This window comes from Parus major, chromosome 7 (genome assembly GCF_001522545.3).
Source record: "Parus major isolate Abel chromosome 7, Parus_major1.1, whole genome shotgun sequence".
NCBI classification, from domain to species: domain Eukaryota; kingdom Metazoa; phylum Chordata; class Aves; order Passeriformes; family Paridae; genus Parus; species Parus major.
In genome coordinates, this window is record NC_031776.1 from 23,693,467 (window position 1) to 23,714,137 (window position 20,671).

A 20,671-nucleotide genomic window follows, 5' to 3' on the forward strand; every position below is an offset into this window, starting at 1 on the left:
GAATGTTTTGTATATTTAAGCTGTCTACAGAAAATGGATCCCATGTCTCATATCCAGTGCCTGAATGTTTTTAGGGTGGTATTTTTCTTAAAAGCCAGGTCCCTTTGATATGCAGCTCCCCCAGTGCAAGTCAGAGGTGCACAGAAGGTAGGAACAGCCCAGCCTATTCTTTCCTGCCCCATCCTGTTTCCCAGCGCTGCTGGAATCGATCCCTGTTGATTCTGGCACAGTTGTGCGAAAGCCACCAGGGGACAAAGGCTCCTTTTGTTGGGAGCTGCAGCCGGGGCATGGACGTGCTTCTCAGCACTTGCCTCTTGCTGGGGCATCACGCAGCGGTTTCAGTGTGATTTCAGAGCCTTCTGGCATACCTCTGTGTCTTAACTTGGAGTTGCCACACTGACCTGAGAGTGTTTCCTGTTGTTATGTTCTGTGAGAGGAGAAAAGGCATGAGTGAGGTCGAGGTTTGCACAGGAGGAAGCTGAATATTGGGTGAGCGTGACCCTTTGTGGCAGGTAACAAAACAGTGAATCGACAGCGACAAATAGATGTTGTTCCCTGTTCCCTTCTACCTTCACTCTTGAAGATACTTTATGCAGCTAATCTCACTTGTGTGCGGTTTTGGGGTTTTGTTTTTCCTAAGCCCTCTCTTTGTTCAGTACTGTTTTCACTATTAAAACTCTGCAGGCTGCACATCATCGAAACTGAAGTGTGGTGGTTGGTGGGGAGAGGTGTTGGAGGAGCAGGCTGGGACTCCAGGAGCGAGCTGGGGAACACCCACCTGTTAGAAGTTCTCCTCCCTTCTCATGTTTCTGTTCCCCTCCATGGGAGCACTCCAGTTCCTGTCCTTGCTTGGCTGTGGTCACACAGAGCTGTTTAAGGAGTGGGAAGTGAAACCTGTGACAGGATAGGATCCAGCAGGGAGGTTTTGTTCTGTGCCCATGACCGATGAGGAAGAGTCAACAGAGCACCTCCCTTGCCAGTGAGAGCTCAGAAGCTCATGTTTGATCTTTGAAACAGTGTCCCATGCCTGTGAGGCATCTGCAGCATTGTCCAGTGTGGTGGGGAATGGAGCAGCTGCTGACAGCAGCCTCAGTGCCTGCCCTCATTCTTGCAGGTGGTAGCAGAAGTATTTTAGGTGATGGCACTTGCCTCATGGGAACAAAGGCACAGAGATGTGTGCACATGCCATTTGTGTTTTCCTGAGCTACCAGCACGGATAGCTGCAGCCATGAAACGCTGGTTGCTGTCATGACTCATTTTTATTAAAACCATGCTGAGCCAAAATTAGTGTGTAGGAGCTGCCCAGGAGGCTGGTGTGACTGTGCTGGAAGGACACCCGTGTGAGCCAGCTGACACTGACGCCTGCAGCACCGAGGGCTGAGGTGCAGTGGCCACAGCCATGACACTGGTGTAGCTGTAGCTGAATGCTGCTGAATGTGGCTGAGGTAGGAGCCGTACTGGATGTTGTGTTGTGTTAGTCTTAATGAGGTGCTTGTTCTTTTGTCAGACACACCAGGTACTGGCTCCTGTTGGAGGGGTTAGACCTGGAAGATTCTGAGTTGTGTCTAAGATGAAGGAGGCTTTTTCTGTTCCCACAGATGAATTGTATGTGTCAGTGGTATTGAAGGAGGTTCCCTTAGAATCATGGAGAAGAATGTACCTCATAAAAAAAGTCTCATCCATGTACTAGATGAACTAGAGCAGGGCTTTAAACCTTTTCTTGAGTCAGGAGGCCTTAATTTTCTTTTCCAGGGATTTGGCCTTCTCTGTAAATGCTGGATATACAGCTCACTTTCCATAGTTGTTCTTTATTGGCCTTGAAGTCTGCAGACCACATGCTGAAAATCACGCGACATTCTTTTGTATTTATTGACTGATCTGTAGCCTCAGCCCAGTATCTTCTGTCCTTGCTGTCTAACTCCCTGTGCTGTTTACAAGAAAAAAAGTTGAACCACCATCCTGCAATCTAGCATGACTGTTACAGTGAGCTCAGACATTATTTTTTTCCTGACATTGTCTCCTGTATCTGGAATCCTGTGCTGATGTAACCGATTTGTTTGTGACAATGGTCTGAAAATTCAGTGGGATTTTTTTCCCATTCTGAAGAAGTTGGATGAATGGCAGTGTACTTTTCATGTGTCCTTTGTATTCTTGGGCTACCTTTTAAGTAAACCCTGGCAGCCCCCGCCCATGCTGTGTTGAACCACTGGAAGCACAGTATGTTGTTGAGAGCTGAACACTTTGATCCAAACATGAGTAAAGCAAAATTGCCTGCTCAGATCTGGCTCCCAGAGTGGTGAGATGCCTTTGCACTGAGTGCCTCCCTCGTTGATCCCCTTGTCTCTTCTGAGAAGGATGATTTTTGGTAATATATGGTGGAGGTTGTTTGCCTGGCTGTCACTGTTCATCTCACCTCCTGACTGACAATTGCTTTCACAGATAATCAGAGAAGTAAATTCTATAGCAACTCCCATGTGTCATCTGTGGCTGCTTTCTGATGCTTCCTACAGGGCCAGATAATTTGTTGTGGTTTCTGCCTTATTTCATGTATTGAACCCTTGCCCTTCCCGTTCCCCTTGAGCATAGATACAGACTCTCCTCTGCAGGGTTTGTTCTCTGGGAATTTCATTTTCTGAGTAGATGAACAAAACCTTAAATCACTCTAGTCACTGAAATCTTAGTTCCCTTCTTTTGCTGGTTCTTGCTCTTCCCTGACTTCAGCACCAGCAAGAACAGAAGCAGGCTTGGGAACCACCTGGATAAGGGGGTCTATGTCAAAAGAAAAGTTAATCTTAAGTTACCTATGGAAAAAATCCATTGCAAGGAACTGGGCAAATGGAAAAGTTGTATTTCATGTGTGGGATTAAGAAGGGCAAAATCACTTGTGTGTAATTATCTGGAATAAAAATGCTTTAGATGTTGACTTTATAGTAAAGATGCAAACATGGCTCTATTCCAGAGACAAGCTTTTCAAAAAGCTGTTTGAGAGACTGATCATTACACAAAGTTGTACATGACTGTCTGGAGACAGTTAGTGTTTAGATTAGTCAGGTTTTACGATAGATAACTTGCCCTGTTTGTTGTAACAAAGCATTTAAATGTATCCTATGGGACAGAAGTACAAAAGCTTGTTTGGGTCCTTTTTATTTGGCTTTCACAGTAAATTTTGTGCAACAGAATTGAGTGGAATGGAGTGCTGGCATTTAAGTGGCCCTACAGTGGTGAATCTACCTGAAGGTCACAGCTTTGGTGCTTTTGTCACTGTGGTGGTGACCTGTACTGACAGTAAAACTCAGAACACTGGATGGGGTTGTAATGCATCAAAGTGTGAGTTAGAAAGTAGACTATGCCAAGATTGCTCTTGTTCCAGTGTGTCCAATCAGCTCTTTGTGTCTTTTTTACAGTGCCATTGAGTCTTTCAGCAGCATTGCACAGCCAGCACTGAACAGAAAAGGAGTCTGGCCACTTTGCTCTAAGGGCAGAGTTGCTGCAAGGCTGGGACATACATGTCAGTACTGCTGCAGAGTGAGTCCAGGACTAGAGATGCATTAAGTTCTTTGGTCCAACTTCTTAAGTAGATTGTGCACTTGAATCCTTCCTGGTCATCCAGCGTAGTTCAGGGGTGTCTATTGCATGTCAATTCAACATTCTGGATATTAATTATAATGTAAAAAGATGTGAATGCTCTTAGATACCAGCAGGGACTTCTCTGTTCTGTGTGTGTGATTTAAAGTGTGTAAGGTGGGGTTTCAGGGGACTGGCTTTTGGTACTGCAAAGGGAATCCAGAAAAAGAAAAATACAGAAATCTTGGTATAGAAGATTTAGTGACTTTAGACATGAAGATGTCCTGATGGTGTTCTTGCAGCCCATGTTGGATGTTAGAGGGGACTTTACAAAGCTGTGCAGTTGGTGGTGGCATAACCAAAGGTGGGCAGCGGTGAACGTGCATGAGAACTAAACAGGAGTGATGTGGTTCAAGAGGCTTGCTGTGATCCAGACAGCTTGGGTTGTTTCTGGACTTGCTGGCTCCTGGCAACTCTTTATAAATAAACTCTTTTATTTGTAAAGGAGGCAAGAGGAGATAAAAGCAACTAGATGCAGTTCCAGCCTTCTTTTTGTGAGTGCTGCTAGCAATGGAATAAATGTGCTTTAACCACAGAAGGTCAGCGAGGCCTTCGGGCTCCAGACAGACATTATGATTTTATTGTTAGTCTGTATAACAAGATTAGCACCAAATGACTCACAGAACAAGCCAGGTGGTCTTTAATCTTCTGTATCTGGGTTGGTATGAAGACATTTTCATTATCATGACAAATGTTGTGGCTGAAAACTTTGACAAAATCAGGTCTTCAGTGACAAGTGTTTTCTGTGGGAACTCTTTATAGAGTATGACTTTAATAAACACAAATAATTGAAAGAGTAGGTTTTATTTTCGTTGTTTCTGTTTGTTTGGTTGGTTTTTCTTTGGTTTGGTTTTTTTTGTAAAGATGAAAATTCCCACAGGGAACCCATAAAGTTTTTGAAATTTTTGGTGGGAGAGAAATCTCTGTGGTGAATCCAGAGGTGGTGCTGAACTTACTGACTGAGGGGGCAGTGGATATCATAGCTGAAGCTACAAGTTCTATGAGATTTCCTTCTGGAATGCAGGTTCCTTTCTGATTCCTGGGATGCTTTCACCTGTGTGCCTACAGACTGCAAGCTCCTAGTGGTTGCTCCAGCATGAAGATATAATGTTTGTAGTATTAAAAAGTATGAGAATCCTCATAATAAATGAAGTCTATGCTAAATAGTTTTGCTTTAACAACCTAGATATGCCCCTTTCTATTAACTGTTCCTGTGATTGTGGCTGACCTTTATGCTGCAGGACTACACAGCAGTATTCCCTCATGCAGGAGCGAGCTCAGATCCAGACTGGAATATCTTTATTTTGTCTCCATTTCAGTCTTCCTGTCAACAACACAATTGACAAAGTCAAAGGAAAAAATCAGAACCACCCTGAAAATACCAGTTAATATGTCATGTTACAACTGTTATGGAGTTTTGAAGTGAAGTTAATCCCATCTTTTTTAAATGAGAAGCATCAACCCATGCAAATACTGTGTGGCTTTTGCTTATCAAATACTGTGATAGGATGGGGAAGGGAGTTGTATTTTAAAAGCTGAGAACCTGGGTTGACAACGAAAATGCAATTGGAGTTAATAATTTCTTGCAAGGTAACTTGTCCTCCTTGTAACTTTACATCCTTCCCCTTTTCCTTATTATTTGGTCATGGTAACTTTATGGTTCATTGTAACAGCTCAAGAGGTTTGCAAAGGACTTTTATTTTTACAACTTTTGTGGGAGTGAACAGGGAAACCCAGAGTCTGACCCCTGAATTTCCAAAAGGCCCTTAAACACCTTTTGAAAGTGTGCTGAGGGCAAAGCCAGCTGTGCAGGAAGGATGAGAACTGTGTGCTTGACTCTTCTTGCAGGAGACGGTGTCATTTAGAACTGTGGCACCAGAGGTACCAGATGTATACAAAAAGCATGTGAAGATAGTGAACAGAAGAACACAAGCAAGAGGGAGGCCAGGACAGAGTAGTGGGGGGGTAGCACTGGGCATGTGGGTGTCTTAGCAACTGTTATGATTCTGACTGATATTAGTATAATTTTAATTATGACAGAGGATTGAAGGAATGGTTGATGGTGTTTGTAGGTGTACAGGTGCTTTTTGGTGGATAAACAGAAAGATAAGTAATGTGTTGGGCAGGGAATGCTCAGGCCCTGGTGGCTGTAGTTCCAGTGATATACATGCCTAGGGACCAAAGGTGAGAGATGTAACTCCCCTCCTTAGGTACTACCCAGCTTTGCTCCATGCAAAAAACCACAGATCATATCTTCTGGTTATTCTGCTTTTTCTCTAGGTACTGTCTCTGCTCTGCTTTAAAAGCTCTGTATTGGAAATTTTAAGTCTGTACTGTATAACAAGACATCCCCTTCTTTATGCCCTTTCATATCCTAGATGCAAAATAAGTGGTCCCAGTTTTGTCCACAAGCACTGCCACAAAGCTGCAGTCAAGTAAAAGCAAGGGGGTTTGCTCCCAGGTTACCGAGTACCCACTAGCTTTCCAGAGAATCTTAGGTTTTCATTGAGCCCATTTTGAGAGATGAGAGATTGCAGGTGCCAGGCTGCCTCCGTGTTACTCTGTAAAATAGGATGTGACTGGGATGGTGCAAAGTGAATTCTGGTTCTTTGTGATGCCACCCTGAGTGATGATGCAGGTGAACTGAGCCTGTGCTTGGCTCAGTCCACTCATGTGTGCTCTGCAAACCAGGGGTGGCAGCTGCACTGGTTCCTAAATTAAATGTTCTTATTTTCTATGAATCCACTTGAAATTTCAGGCTTTTCCAGGTGAGGCTATAACATCAAGTGGTGGCACGTGGAGCTGGGCTTTGGGAGAGCTGCAGGTTGTTGACAGTTCCCATGTTATTAATGGCCACAGCAAGGGCTCACAGATTCTGAGAATAGAGCCTGCGTTTGCTTTGGGAGAGACAGCTGACAATGGTGTTTGATACAGCAATATGTCTCTGCCTGGCCTTTGATTGACAGTAACACAAACCTGTTCTCCTCCCAACCATGGCTTAAACCCAGTGACATTTACACCAGAGTTAACTTCTACGGTCTAAGTTTAGATGGTGATTTTGTGTTTGTCTGCATGCATGTGCTTAATAAGATAGAAAAACAGAGGAGGCCTTCTGCAAATTAAAACGTAACAGGAGTTTCAAACCATGGCTGAATGTGAAAGAGGGAGGTGTTAAACCTTCATGGATTTTCATGGACTAATTGCCACAGATTCTCATTTAAGCTACTGGAGTGTTGAAAGGTTATTACCTATTTTGGCACATTGGGTTTGCTCTCATTAAATGTGTGGTAAATATTCATAACTGTGGGGCTGTCAGTATGAGTGGGTGGTTTTGGGTTTTCTGGGAAAGCTGAACCTAGAATTGGCTGGTAGCCTTAGCCCCACCTGTGCACAGCTAATGACATGTTTTGTGGGTGTATGTCCCTAAGCCATCTGGAAACAGCATGTGGTCTTATCTGGCTGCTGAAATTTCATTTCTTGCCTTGCATCCTTGTTATTCTTTCAGTAGTCTCCTGTTAATGAACCTTGTTGCAAGACAGAAATTGTCCTGCCTCCCACAGCAGGCGAGACCAAAAGAGCAGAGCTGGCCTTGAAGGATGAGGAAGCTTGTTCTATTTGAATCTTGAAGCAAATGGTGCTGAAGCACAGTGAGAGAGGAGCAGATCCTTGTCCAGTGATGGCTGAGCCAGAAACGTCCTGAGCTTATGCATAACTTGACACCATTAAATGGTGCGTGAGTGGGAGCACCTTTTGGCCACTATTGCTTAGAAGGCTGTTTCAGATGGATGGCCCAAAGAGGAATGGTTTTGTCTTCCGTTACAGACCTTTGGTAAGCTTTCATTCTTTCAGGAACTTGACTTTCTTCTGATGCTGTCTTCTCCAAGGCCTGGTCTGGAAGCAGATGTTTAACCCAAATAGAAATATCTGTCTCTTCAACTAGGCCCTGACGCTTCACTATGCCAGTGGAGGCATATCCTCCACTGAATGCACAAAGGATTTGCACCACTGTTCCCCTGACATTATGGTGAAAAATGTATTATAAAAGGTGGTGGAACTCCTCAACCCTTTGTGAACATCATGAACAATTTACTGGCATCATGTTTTTGGAAAGTTGGCCTGTCACTTCAGACAGTGCTAACAGTTACTTGGGCAGAAAGGTGTGGTTTTGAGTGGTGTCCAGAGAAGCCATATGCATAAAGCACATGAACTGAGAACACCAGCATTTAAAGAAGTGGTTCTTTATTTTTGCTGGAAAGGGTTTCTTATAATTTCTTTTCCCTTCTGTTTCCACTTCTTTCAGTCGCTGCTCTTGAAGTTTGCAAAACTACATTTATGTAAGCAGTGCTAGGAGTGTTACCCATTGTCACTTGATATTTGTGGAGTGAGCTGCGTCTTTTGTCTGTAGGAGACTTAAGGATTTTCAGTTATGTGTGCTTTGTAACCCTTCTGCCCTGTGCTAAGCTGGACACATGGTCGAGTTTCATTCTTGTTAGTGTGATGGTGCATTAGTACTGCAGCACTTCTGAAGAGTCAAACTCTAGGGCTGGGATCCCACTGTAAACAAATCAGGAAGGGAAAGGGAAAGGAACAAGGAAGGCCTTTTGCCTTGAGGTCACATATGATGAACGATGATACGCAGCAGACCAAGCTTTTGCAGCTGCACTGATGCTGTAGTCAGCAATCCTGGTTGCCTGGATTTGGGATTTTCTGGGGCATGGAGTACCAGGGTGAGAGAAGAGTTGGTCCATCAGCACTCCTGTGAATGAAAGGTACTGAGTTGTGATTGATACAGATATTGATACAGGTATCTACGATTTCTATCTGTCTGTCTGTCTATCTATCAAGATATCTACGATTGGTACTGCCTTTCTTGGAGAAAAAAAGAGGAAATACTTTTTCTTTCCACCACACCTCATCAAATAGAGATGTTTTGAGCCATTTCTAGCTGCGTAATGCTCTCCTTGCAATACTTTGCAACAGTTTTAAGTTGTCATTCCTGTGTTGTTTCATGGACCTCTTTTAATTTTGATGAATGTACAGTGTACAGCAGGAATAAAAACAATCTGAAGATCTTTTAACAGACCCCCCCTCCAATTGATTTATAGTGACCAAATTTCCTCAGTGTGCCATTTTCTTCTCCTTAGGGAGTGACAGCTCATGCCCACTTGTTTGTAATATATTCAGCATCTGTCGACACCCTTCCAGCATGAAGCTGAGCAGAGCCATCTTGTCCAAGGCTGGTAACTGAGCTCTGAGACTGCTCAGTCTCAAAATAAAAGCTGCTGAGCTTGAACCAGTTCTGTCTATCTGACAACTGGAAACTTTGAAGAAGAGAAATGACTAAGTTGATAACTTGGAGTACCACATGCTTTGCCATGTACCATATTTAAGGATTTAGTAAACAATTGTTGCTGCTTTAGCATGGGAAGGAGCCATCTCACTTTAGAAAACAGCAATACCAAAAAAGCAAAAACACCCTGAGATAACTCTCCCACTCTGGCTTCATCTGCCAAACTCACAGGATGCAGACACTCAGCAGTCCCTGCTGTCTGGTGCAGGTGTAACAGAACCTCAGCACAGCACCCTTGCTGCCCTGTGCTAATGTCAGCTGAGCTGGGCTCTCTCAGCAGCTCTTGGCATCTTCTAATATGAAAGAAAAAGACACTTGAAAAGTCTGCACAGCTCTGTGTTTGGATTAGACCTGATTCTTCATTGTGGTCATGTATAGTATTAGGACACTCGATGTCCCGTGTATTTTAAGATGCTGACTTCAGCCTGGTGGAACATGTTGCCATGAACTCTCTCTTGAGCCCATTATGGGGAAGCAGGTTTTCCAGGAAATAATTCTGAGCAAGAAAACTGGAACTTTATTTTTTTCTATATTGGCTACAGAGTGAGAGAGAAGAAAGAAGCATGAAAGGCATCACAGTATGATCTCAGTGAGTCATATTAAACTTGAGGGATGTGTCCTGAAGGTGCAGGTCATGGTGAGGCTGCTGTTTAACAGCTGTCAGAGGCAAATACTTGAGATGAGCCTTCAGGGCAATGCAGCATGACTGGCTCCTACAGAAATACAATTTTTAATATAATGCTATTTAGGGAAAGGTGATGGTGCTTTGACACATACGTGGTGTTTCTTTGGCTATAATATCTAATCACACTTGGGTTTATGTTACACTTCGTGTTGTATGGAGGAAAGAATGAGATCTTTTGAAGTAGTATATTTGTTTGGAGACAAAGTGATTTACCTTCATTGAAGCTGTCGTTTTTGGATTTGGGAAAAAATAGCTTTGGAAGGGCCTTACAAGGTCTGACTCTTTTGTAGGGTGGGATCAACCTGGCTTAAATCACACTTGAGATGCTTATCTTAAAGTCTTTCATTAGCAAAGGACTTTCATGCAATCTATCCTAATGATTTAAATTCCTCACTGTTACCATATTTTTGGGGGATGTGTACAGAAAATTGTCTTTCTAGTTGTTTGTGTTTTAGAATATGGCTCTAAGCATGCAAATTCTCACACAGTTTAACTATAGGGACACCTGTGCAAATCAAACTCATGGTGCCTTTATCTGAGCACTGAAAACTGGTCATGTCATCTCTCCATTCCTCCCTTTCCCATTTGCCAGCTGGAAATGCCAGGGATAAATTTGGTGACTCTGTGATATGCTGACCAAACACTCCTCCTTACAGTGGGATGGATATGGCATTAGACATGGCTTTTCCAGGTCATTCAGGAAGTCTCTAATGAAATGCAGTATTGGACTCTCACTTCCCAAGACTTAGTTCTGTAGCAGAGGCAGTGTCCTGTCTCTGTGGGATCTATTGAACCTTGTTAGCAAGTAAGAAGCAAACAAGAACTGCTCTGTCTGTGCCAAGTTTGACATTGCCCTTTCCCATCTTCCGGTGATCCAAGGGTCTTGGTGATTGCTCAGCTATGGGAATAATTTCCTCAATTTAAAATGAAACGTTCATGTTTGGAGTTTCTTCCTCTCCCCCCCATCTTCCTTTGTCCAGTTGTTTGAAAGAAAGACTTAATTGTGTCAGGCTTGCATGAGGAAAGCCAGGCTGTCCCCAAAACCAGCCTGGAGTCAGGCATGGAGGGCAGGAGGACGTGCCCTTCTCCTGGGGAGGGCTGGAGGGGGAGCAGATTCCCACTGCTGCTCATGCTTTTCTCCCCAAATCTGAATGCAGTAACCAAAGTATTCCATGAGCACAAATCTACTTCATTGAACAAGTCACATTGCATCTGGGCACAGAAGAAATGAGGCTTAAAAAAGCTTATGAAACTTCCTTTGTCTGTACCTTATTAACTTATGTGGCTTTGTGCTTTCAATCTGACTTAGACACTATTTCCTTCTCCTCCTCTTCCGAGTAGAATGTCTTCCATGGAATAGCAGGCAGCAGCCTGAGATCAAAGACCTGTTTGTTCTGTTGCTAGTTGACCCATTGACACATGCCAATTTCTTGCAATTCAGAATTAGTCATGGTAGTTACTGGCTCAGTGCCCATTAGGTACTTGGGGATTATGCACTGGAGTTGACAGACACAGAAACAGTCAGAGGTGCTGTTGATAAGAGGTGGAGAGGTCAGGAGATGGAGATGAGGTGGGCTCATGTCAGTAAGTGCAGACCCTCTGTGATACTGTGGGGAGTAAGATATGGACTTGTAGGGCTGAAGTTCCCTGGCTGCGGGCTTAATGACTTCCCCTTCATCAGGGGTTGATGAACCATGAAACCATCTCAATTCAGATATTTCAGATTTAGCTTTATTTGAGATCCACAAAATAAATGCATTTATTTTATTGCCTTCCTGCTCATCACTTGCATTCCCTAAGCTGGTCTTTGGCCTGTGTGACCCATATGCCATGGAAAGTAGAGTTCTAGTAGGTTATTGGTTCACATAACGAGCCTACATGGGGTTTTTTGAGAATATTTGGGGTTTCAGGGCTTTTGCTGTGTTGTGGCATTGATATTTCAAAAGGGAGTGAGGGAAGGTGCTGACTGAGAACTGTGGCTGCATTGAGCAGCTGGCATATATTTCTTTATTAGAAAGCATAAATGTGTTTGCAGTTGCTTTTTTGAGCAAAGCAGAACTGCATTTTAGTTGGTCTGATACTGCTTCTTGGTGCTGCCAGCTGCTGCGCTTCCAGCGCGTGTTTGTCCTTACTGGGGATTGCTGCTCTGTATCAGAATTTGGTGGTCACAGGGCTGATGTCCATATCTCCATTCCCTTCCCACCCAATGTCTGAAGCAGAGCTCTGGAGACCCTATGCTAATCAGTGTGGGTGCTTTTCCTTCAGGAATGTTTCCACCTGTACAAACCTAGGAAAAAAAGGGTAAACTGCGGCCAGATAAGATGCTTCCTTTTGAGTTGTAAGACCTGTGGTATTTAGGTAATGATCAGTTGTTGTGTGAATCTCCTGGTCTTTGAGGAGAACCTGCAACTTGGATAGCCCAAAGCAAATGCTCAAATTTGCTAGGAACAGCTGCTGTTTTTAAATGCTGTTTCATGCCTTTACTTCTCTGACCACTGCTAGTAAATGCCACATGTTCTGGTAGGAGGATTTTCATATTTCCCTTTCACTTCTGTGTTACCTCACTTCTTGAAGTGTAGCAATTCCAAGTTTACTGCAGATGGTTCTGCCCACAACAGCAGATTACAAACACATCCGTGATATGAGAGGAATGTGATTATTCACTGTTTTGTTAATAGCATCTTGCCTTCTAGGTTCTTAGAGTGCTTCAAAAACTTCAGGCAAACTCTTGAGTCTCCTTGTTTTGTTTGTTGATTTTATTCAAGTGCAGGAAAAACTGAGGTTCTACTGGCTTGCTTTGCAGATGCTACAGTAGCTGGTCCATGCCTGTTGGTCTTACTGTGTACAGAGCATTTGCAGGTCTAGCTATAGTTATTAGAAGAGACCTGGTTTCTGAGAAATGCTGGAAAAGCTATCTGGTGCCTGAGGCAAAAAACTCTCAGCTGGGATGACAGCCCCATCCTGTCATAGTAAATCAAGACTGTAAATCAATATATGATAGTAAATAAATTTGTTGCTGCCATAGTAAATCAAGACTCTAACCCACAGCAACACTAGAGCCTCCTCTGAAATCCATTTTACAAGGAATTTTGTAGGATTCACACAAAGTATTCCCTCCTTCACCCTATCTTGTACCATCTTGAAATGATCCCTGTCCTTATGCAGGGCCAGGACTCCTGAGGTCAAGGAGCCATGGTTGCTGCCTAATCTTTTAAATGCCAGATCCATGCCTGCTTCTGGTGTGGTTTGCCGCCCGACAGCAGCTGACACATCACACCATCTCTGATCCACCCCGAGATTTGGGAGCTGCGGTGGAGCCCTGTCTCCTACCCTGGTAAATCTGCTCCATTAATAGCTATCAAAGAGCCTGAAGTTTCCATCCGAACTTTATCTGGCTTTGCAGTGAGCTGGAGGATTAAAAACTGTCGCAGGGGAAGGGAGGGAGCAGCCGTGGCTCACCCGGAATAGCCTGACCTATGACGGCACGTACCAGCCTGGGGAGGGGAGCTGTCCTGTGAGCTCACGGGTTATTAGCAGTGAGCACAGACATGTCTGCAGTCAGCAGCACACCCAGGGCCAGCTGCTCCATCCCTGCCTGCTTCAGGGAGTCCAGGGGATTTGGTAGTACAACTTGCCAGCACAGCTCTTTGATGGGGGAGCTGGGAGGAGGCTTGAGGGCCAGCGTTGTGGCGCCAGCCCTCTGTGCTGCTCAGAGGACTTTGGGTTTGACCTCTGGGCTGGTGTGTGGGGCAGATCTGGTTATGAGGGAGAGCATTGTGAGGAGATAACCACTGTCCTGCTGCAGCTTAGGGCTGTTGTCTCTCTGCTGCATCATAGCAGGTAAAAAAGGGATCGTTGTATGACTAGGACTTGCCTGTGGGACCAGCAGACATGGGGCACAAGCTTTCATCTACCACATGGGGAGTAAAAATTGAAATATATGAAATTGAAATACACAGAAAAGCCTTTTGCCAAAAGTAGCTAAACAAAAACATGAAGTTATATCAAACGATGTATTAGTGCTTGTTAGTTTTCCTTGCTTGCTTTTGCAGTGCAAAGATGCCTGTAAATCAACCAAAAACAAATGTTTAAGTTGCTTTAGCCAAGTCAGCAAGCTCAAACACCATATATTTAATCAATTCAAGCCCAGACAAACCCTTTTTTGACCCTGAAAAACATTTATAAGGTATTGTAACCAAGAAATAGGTTAGCTTCTAATGGATAGCATTGAATGTAACATTTTAAAAATCTCACCCTTCCATGAGACTGAAAATGCAGTAAATTCTTTCAAAGCACCTCTCAGTTGCTCCATCTCTGTAGAGACAGGATCTTCCAATAGTGTAGGAAGCAAGAACAGGGTTTTTTTTTTTTTTGTGTAGCCAGGGATTGACTTCTCACAACCTTTCTCTTGTACCTGGTTTTGTTTTCCTTGCTTTATTTCTCTGCAGGCATCTCCAGTTCTTCTGTTTCACCCACCCCTTGTCACCACTGTGGAATCACACAGGGTTTCTTCTTCTTCTTCCGCATTAAGAGCTTCTCCTCACCTGAGCAGGCTCCTGTTACAGCAGGAGCTTTTTCCTTAGAGATAGGCTGGGAGTTGGAGCCCTTTGCAGTGCCCAGTGTTCTGCAGGAATTGTGCAGAGCATCTCAGCGCAGTGGAACAAGATTTTCCCAGCTGGCCGAATGATCCCAGACTAAGTGTGCATATTCCCCAAGGGGCAGTAGAATTGGAAATTAACTCCTTGGATATGATGGAAACAGGCAAGTGTCTCCCTAATGAATAGTCTGTGAGTGCTGCTCAGTGTTTTACACCAGGAAGCACTGAGGCTGTTCTAAACCTTTGACCCTGGTGACATACTCCAGATTCCTCCCAGTTAAATGCTCCCCTCCCCTCCAGGCATGAAAGCATCACATCTTTTGACTAGCCAGATGCATTGCCCTGTAAAAATCTCCTTTGTATCCCCAGTAATTCTATTCATCTGCACATTGATAACATAATTCTGTTTTGGAATTCACAGCTTGCATGCTTTATTGTTATTAGTGATGGGTGCTGTTGGTGTGCCTGCTCTTGGAACACCTAGAAAGTCACCCAGCAGGTGGGAAATCCCTGCTCCATAGGTGTGACAGCCTAGGGGAGTGCAGCTGAACAATATCTGGAGGAGTTGCCCATACCACTTGATGAGAAAGATGAGGCCATACTGAATCCTTCTCTCCTGCTGGCATGGCAGAGGAATGTGTAACCTCAGCAGCAGTGTTGGGATGTGCCCTTTGCTAGAGTGGATGGGCACAGGAGACATCAGGGCCTGGTGTACAGGGCTCCACCAGCACAAACAACATTGCTCCTTCTCTCTCCAGCAAGCTCTTATGTGCCAAGGGGTTGTGAGGAAGAAGGGAATATTCATGCTGTCTATGTCCTGTTGTGTAGACAGATTTACCAAAAACATCAGGCATTTGTAGCTGCAGTGTTTGTTGCTGGCATTTGAGCTGTAGAAAGTTGTACTTAAAATTCTGGTGGTTCTTGGTGACAGAGATGGCACTTTTTGTCTGTATGTCCTTTTCCTTCCTTTTGCTGACACTGGAATATCTCAGCAATTTATGGAGGTGAAGAAAAGCTGTTGAACAGAGGGAGAATGAAAAACAGTGATTCTCTCCTAGACATTTAATCCCAGCTGAAATAAGGGGATTTAGGGGCTGGATGCTGAATGACTGCACTGATTTATCACATCTTCCACTACAGTCAGTTACTGTGATCAGGGGTGAGATGGGAATATCCATTCATGTATGGGGGAGAGAGGAACTGAGATTAGTCAAATAGGCATAACAGGTGTCCTCCACCTCAATAGTATAAAAAAACCATGAGAGTGGGCCAGTAGGAGCATGGCCAGTTGGACTAAATTGCTGTTGTAGGTCACTTCAGGTTGAAAATACTCTATTCGACATCCTGTTGCATGATCCTTTTCAATTACATTTTGGGGACTAGTCATGAGAGATTGATCCCTGCCTTGCAGGGGAAAAATTCTTTGTTGTTCTCTGAGAAGATCCATGGGTAGCAAAGGCAGCTGGAGGAAACTGGTTTGGGTGACTGTCATGGCTCTCTGGCAGTTCCTCAGATTCTGGGAGCAGTTACTAATGGTCTGCCTGAAGACCTGATGTCAGTAACAGGGACCTGCTTTTTTTTGCCTTAATCCCCTTCTTCCCAAAAGGGGCTGAACATGATAGCTGGGTCTGTGGGTAAGGGGCTGTTCTGCTGTGCTCAGCAGAGCAAGGGAGACTCCAACTTTCCAATGCTTTCTGCCTCTTGGGCAGTCATGCCCTTTCCAGACAGAGCTGCCTCACTTTTTTTAATTTTTTTTTGGCATGATTAGGTTTTAGTTTTGATTCAGAGAGATGATATAATCGGCCCTAACCAGCTACAGGGTATATCCCAGTCTCCTTACAGCTGGAGTTGCTTGGGGCATGGAAATAAATAGCTGCTGTGTCCTCCTCCACAGCTTTTCCCAGACTTCTTGTGATGAATGTACCTGCCAGCCCAGAACATGAAATGCTGTTTTCTTCTGAGCCTGGGAGCAATCCACTTAGCTGCATGGAGAGGAAACTAAGAGAGAAGGGTGATAAGAGAAGTAGTCTGATAAGGATTTTTTTACAGGCTGTGGAGAGCTGTGTTGTGCAGGAAGGTGGCTGCTGACACTCTCAGAAGTGACACTTGGACTGAGTGTCACACAGATTAGTGGTGTAAGGTCCCCAGTGGCTCTCAGCAGTCAGCTCTTGCCACGCATGTGCATAGTGAGAAAAGGTGGAAGGAAGGTGGAAGGACTTTCACTGCTCCAGCCACCCTCCCTCCCTGAGATCTCTGCACAGCTTTCTGTGTTTGAGAACCATCTAGCTGTTCTGGGAGCAGAACCCCACCCTGTCTGGACTAGAGACTAGTGTTAAATCAGGATAAGTGTAAGTACACAACACAAGGCATATTAGGGATGTGGTTTGTGTCTTGGTGGTTCAGGAGAGAACTGGATTGCTATTGCCTTGTCTGCAAAAAGCATTAGATCAGCGAAAGACAAGCCTCAGTCATGCTTTTCAGCACTGCAGAATGTAAGAGGTCCAAGTTCTTCTTGACTCATCTGTAAACTTGTTTTCAAACTATGATGTGTGGAAAAAGATCCTGAAAATTTTGAGCACAAGAATAAGGGTGACTTTTAAACTTTTCTTTTCTCAGCCTAAGGACCAAATACATGCAACTGTTTCTTTGTCTCTGCTTTGCTGTATCTGTGTTTGAAGTCTCCTTCTTCTCTCTCCACAGGTCCTTCAGAAGCTTGGTAAAGCAGATGAAACAAAAGATGAGCAGTTTGAACAGTGTGTGCAGAACTTCAACAAACAGCTGGTAAGATAATTTGCAACATGTAATTGCACCCTGGGTTTCACTATTAGCTTCCAGTCATGTGCTGCAATGTGTAATTAAAGGCCATTAAGTTAAACAATGTCATAGGCCTATTGAAGTGACCCATAACTCATAATTTTCTCTTACAAGAAACGACACTGTGACTCCAGGGTCCCTTTCATGGAATCAGTGAGAGAATCATAGAGCATGCTGAGTTGGAAGGGGCCCATTGTGATCATCAAGTCCAACTCCTGGTCCTGTGCAGGACACCCCAAGAGTCACACCATGTGCCTGAGAGCATTATCCAAATGCTTCCTGAACTCTCTGGCTGGTGCTGTGGCCACTTCCCTGGGGAGCCTGTTCCAGCACCCAGCCACTCTCTGGGTGAAAAATCTTTTCCTGATATCCAGCTTAAACTTCCTCTGCCTCAGCTTCATCCTGTTTCCTCCAGTCCTCTCACTGGGCATGAAAGTGAAGGGATTGGTAAAAATAATACTTGTTCCAGACCCAATTTTTGAAAAACAAATAGTTCAACCAGAACACTTTCTTCAGTTAGCAGCTGCTTTGTAAAGTAATTTTTGCTCCTCCGCTGGAAGTGAGGATATAAGAGCAACATTGTGTCCCTGAAAGATGGATAGGGTGCGAAACAGAAATAAAAAAATAAAATGAAACAAGGCAGTTTCAGTTTCCTAAGCACAGTAAAGGACAGAAGAGACAAAGAAAGCAAATGGTGAGAAGGGAACATCCTTCCATGGCTAAGAGCTAAATCTGACTTCCTCCCCATACTTGCACAATCACTGTGTCAGGCCTGAGTCATTATTCTTCTGTGTGTCTGCCTCATCCCCAATATTTTAGTGCACAGAAATATTTTAACAGTGTAGCAATTTTTCCCCACCCTCCTACTTTCACAGCAGAAGGTTTTGATCTTCAGCTGGGTGTGTTTTATTTTTTATCTAGAGCCTTCAGCCTCCAAGAGGGGAAAACACCAGTTACCTTGTGGGTTTTGCTGGTGCTTGTTGTTAGGGGAAACATTGCTTCTGTTTTGTGGCAGGAAATATGTGCCACAGCATAGCTCAGGTGGTGCTGAAGAAATCTGTTACCCTTTTGTGGCCTGACACATTTAGGACCTTTTTCTAGAGCTGTTAGTGGCAGCTGCATCATGTCTGTTGAGACTCAGCAGATGTGGTTATGTGTCGCAAAACCAGCTGAGTAGGGATTTGCCACAGCTGAATGTAATGAAAATCCTTCAGTCTGGCTTTGACTTATGTGTAACCAGAGCTGATTGCAGATTCCTGGACACTAATTCTTGTTCTCTTGGCAGCAATAGCAGCTATTGCTCCTGTAGCTCCTGCAGCATGTCTGTAGAATGTCCAGCAATGATATTCTCTTGTACATGGCAGAATACATTTTAATTGCTTTTTGACAACATGACATTACCAGATGTGATTTTTTTTGGTATAATTTTTAAGCAATTAAGAAATAACCTTTTTTAAAAGAGAAATACAAAAAACCTCAAATCCAGATTTCTAGGTGTGACTGTCTGGGTTGGCTTTTTCAATTTCCAGAGCTGTGAGTTCCAATGGTGCAGTGAGGAGCCTGTTAAAGGCTGCATCTTGTATCCCTTACATCTGAATTTTTTTCCTGTTTTATGGAGCAGATCATGAACTAAATTCCCCAAATAATTAATCAAAGAAGCTGGAGAATGCTCTGCATTTGCTACTTGGGGTGTGCTGGTTTTACTTAGGCCCTCAGTTTCCTTACTACTAAAACAAATGCAGACAATGCCTGTTTTACAGGGCAAACCACGAATGTGAGTTAGCTGGATTCTTAAGATATCCAGAGCTGGGGACTAGGGGAATAAAAAATCAGCTATATATACATATATATACACACTTCTTTATATTTTTTTATGTATGAGGTGTATGTAGTATAGTTATCTTTGAGATTTCCATGACCTTTCATTACAAAGTCTGCTCCAGTGGGGAGTGGAAGCCTGGAGGAAAGCTGACCTTTTGCTGCAGGCTGGTGACAGAACATCGCTGCTCTCTTGTGGAACTGGCTAGGGTGTGAGCAGACAGTGACCTTGTTCACTGGCTGATTAGAGGTTCCTCTGACTCTAATGACTGTGTTGGACCACTTTGACACGTGTTTCTCTGTATAGGCTGTTGAGGAATGTAGTCCTGGTCTAAAAATCACTTAGACATTTTCAACCAAGGTATTTATGGTTCTCTCAAATAGTGGTTGAGTGGACATAAAGGAGGGCATTGCACTTCTTAGATAACTCTCTGTCATCAGGTTCATATAAGAGCACCACTCTGAGGTCCCTGAATGGTATGAACTTTTTAGCTCAGATGGATTTTCTTTGTGACAAAAGAGCTGGACACAGCCATGCAGGTTCAGGGCATGCTTATCTCCTGAAGGCTTGACAAGCAGCAGAACTTCCCCTCATTACTCCCTCATGGAGATTCTTTGGCTATTAACCTACCCAAACATCTCTTTGAAGGCTCTCTCTCCGTTCCCTTTCCCATTGTCACTTGTGTTCAGTCATTGGCACAAGGATCTGTCCCAGATATTGTCCTTGCCGACCTGGGAGCAGGAGTCCTGCTATAAAGGTGCAACTCAGCACCTGCCTGAGGTGTGCCAGGCTTTGGCTTCTCTTGTCCTTTGCTGAAGTGCTCACTGCAGGGACAGTGTGAGGCTGGTGGCAGCTCTTACACGTGGCACTCTGTGTGCTTCTGCCTGGAAAAGCAGCTGGGTTTTGATACCAGCTGCCACTTGTGTGGAAGTTCTGGGCTGGTTTACAGCCTTTCACACCATGCACAGGAGAGGGAAGCTGCTGCTGGCATGGGCTGCATCCATCTCTGCCTGTACCACGCTGTGTTGGGCACAGCCCCTGCTGCAAGGCAGGCAGTGGAGACTGCATCTTCCCTCTTGCAGAGCAGGTTCCCATTACATTCAGTAGCTCAGAGAGAGGGTTTCTTCCCAGACAAGAATACTTTACACCCATCAGTTTCCATTTCAGCCCTGGGTGGCAAAACAAGTTTAACAGCCTCCTTGTGGTACCCCAGGGTGGAACTTCTCACCAGTTGTTCAGGCTCTCATTTAACAATTCTAAAGTTTTGCTGAGTGGGGGGTTACCTGGAGCTGTAGTTTCATTGCTTCCCCTCCCTGTAATTACACAGTCTGCTCTTCTAGCCCTACATTAATCTAATCTGGAACAGGACATTACCTCCTGCCCCCTCACATGTCGAACATCCCTGCTGATATTAAAATCCTTCCCCCTAGAACTGCAGAATCAGAGGGCTTATGTAAAGGGCTTGCAGTCTAAAATTAGGATGAAATAATTCCTTTTTAAGATCGGGGGAAAAGGGTTCTAGGAAACCTGTCTGCTACCAAGAAGCAGCTCTACAGTAAAATCACATACTTAGCTAGGGCTTGGTTTCAAGATAAGAAAGCACAGAAAGATATCAAAACACTTTAGTGTTTTTCTTTCACAGAGCTGTAAGTAATGGGTGGTTCATTAGGTCTTTGGGAAGGGAGAGAGGTTTTCCAGACTCCCAAGCATAGCACTTTTAAATATTCATCTGTACACTGTCCTTCCTGTTATACCTGGTTGTGTGATAGGCTCATGGGTCTG

The 20,671-nt window shown here is 44.2% G+C and overlaps 1 protein-coding gene across 13 annotated transcripts in view; it reads left to right on the forward strand.

The window, feature by feature from the left end:
- Positions 1-20,671, forward strand: part of BIN1 (bridging integrator 1) — a 91,239-nt gene that overhangs the window by 18,623 nt on the left and 51,945 nt on the right. For all 13 annotated transcript variants that reach the window (XM_015634992.3, XM_015634977.3, XM_033515982.1 and 10 more), the window contains exon 2: positions 16,957-17,037. In XM_015634992.3, coding sequence (XP_015490478.1) covers positions 16,957-17,037 — 81 coding nt within the window. The remainder of the gene's footprint in view (positions 1-16,956; positions 17,038-20,671) is intronic.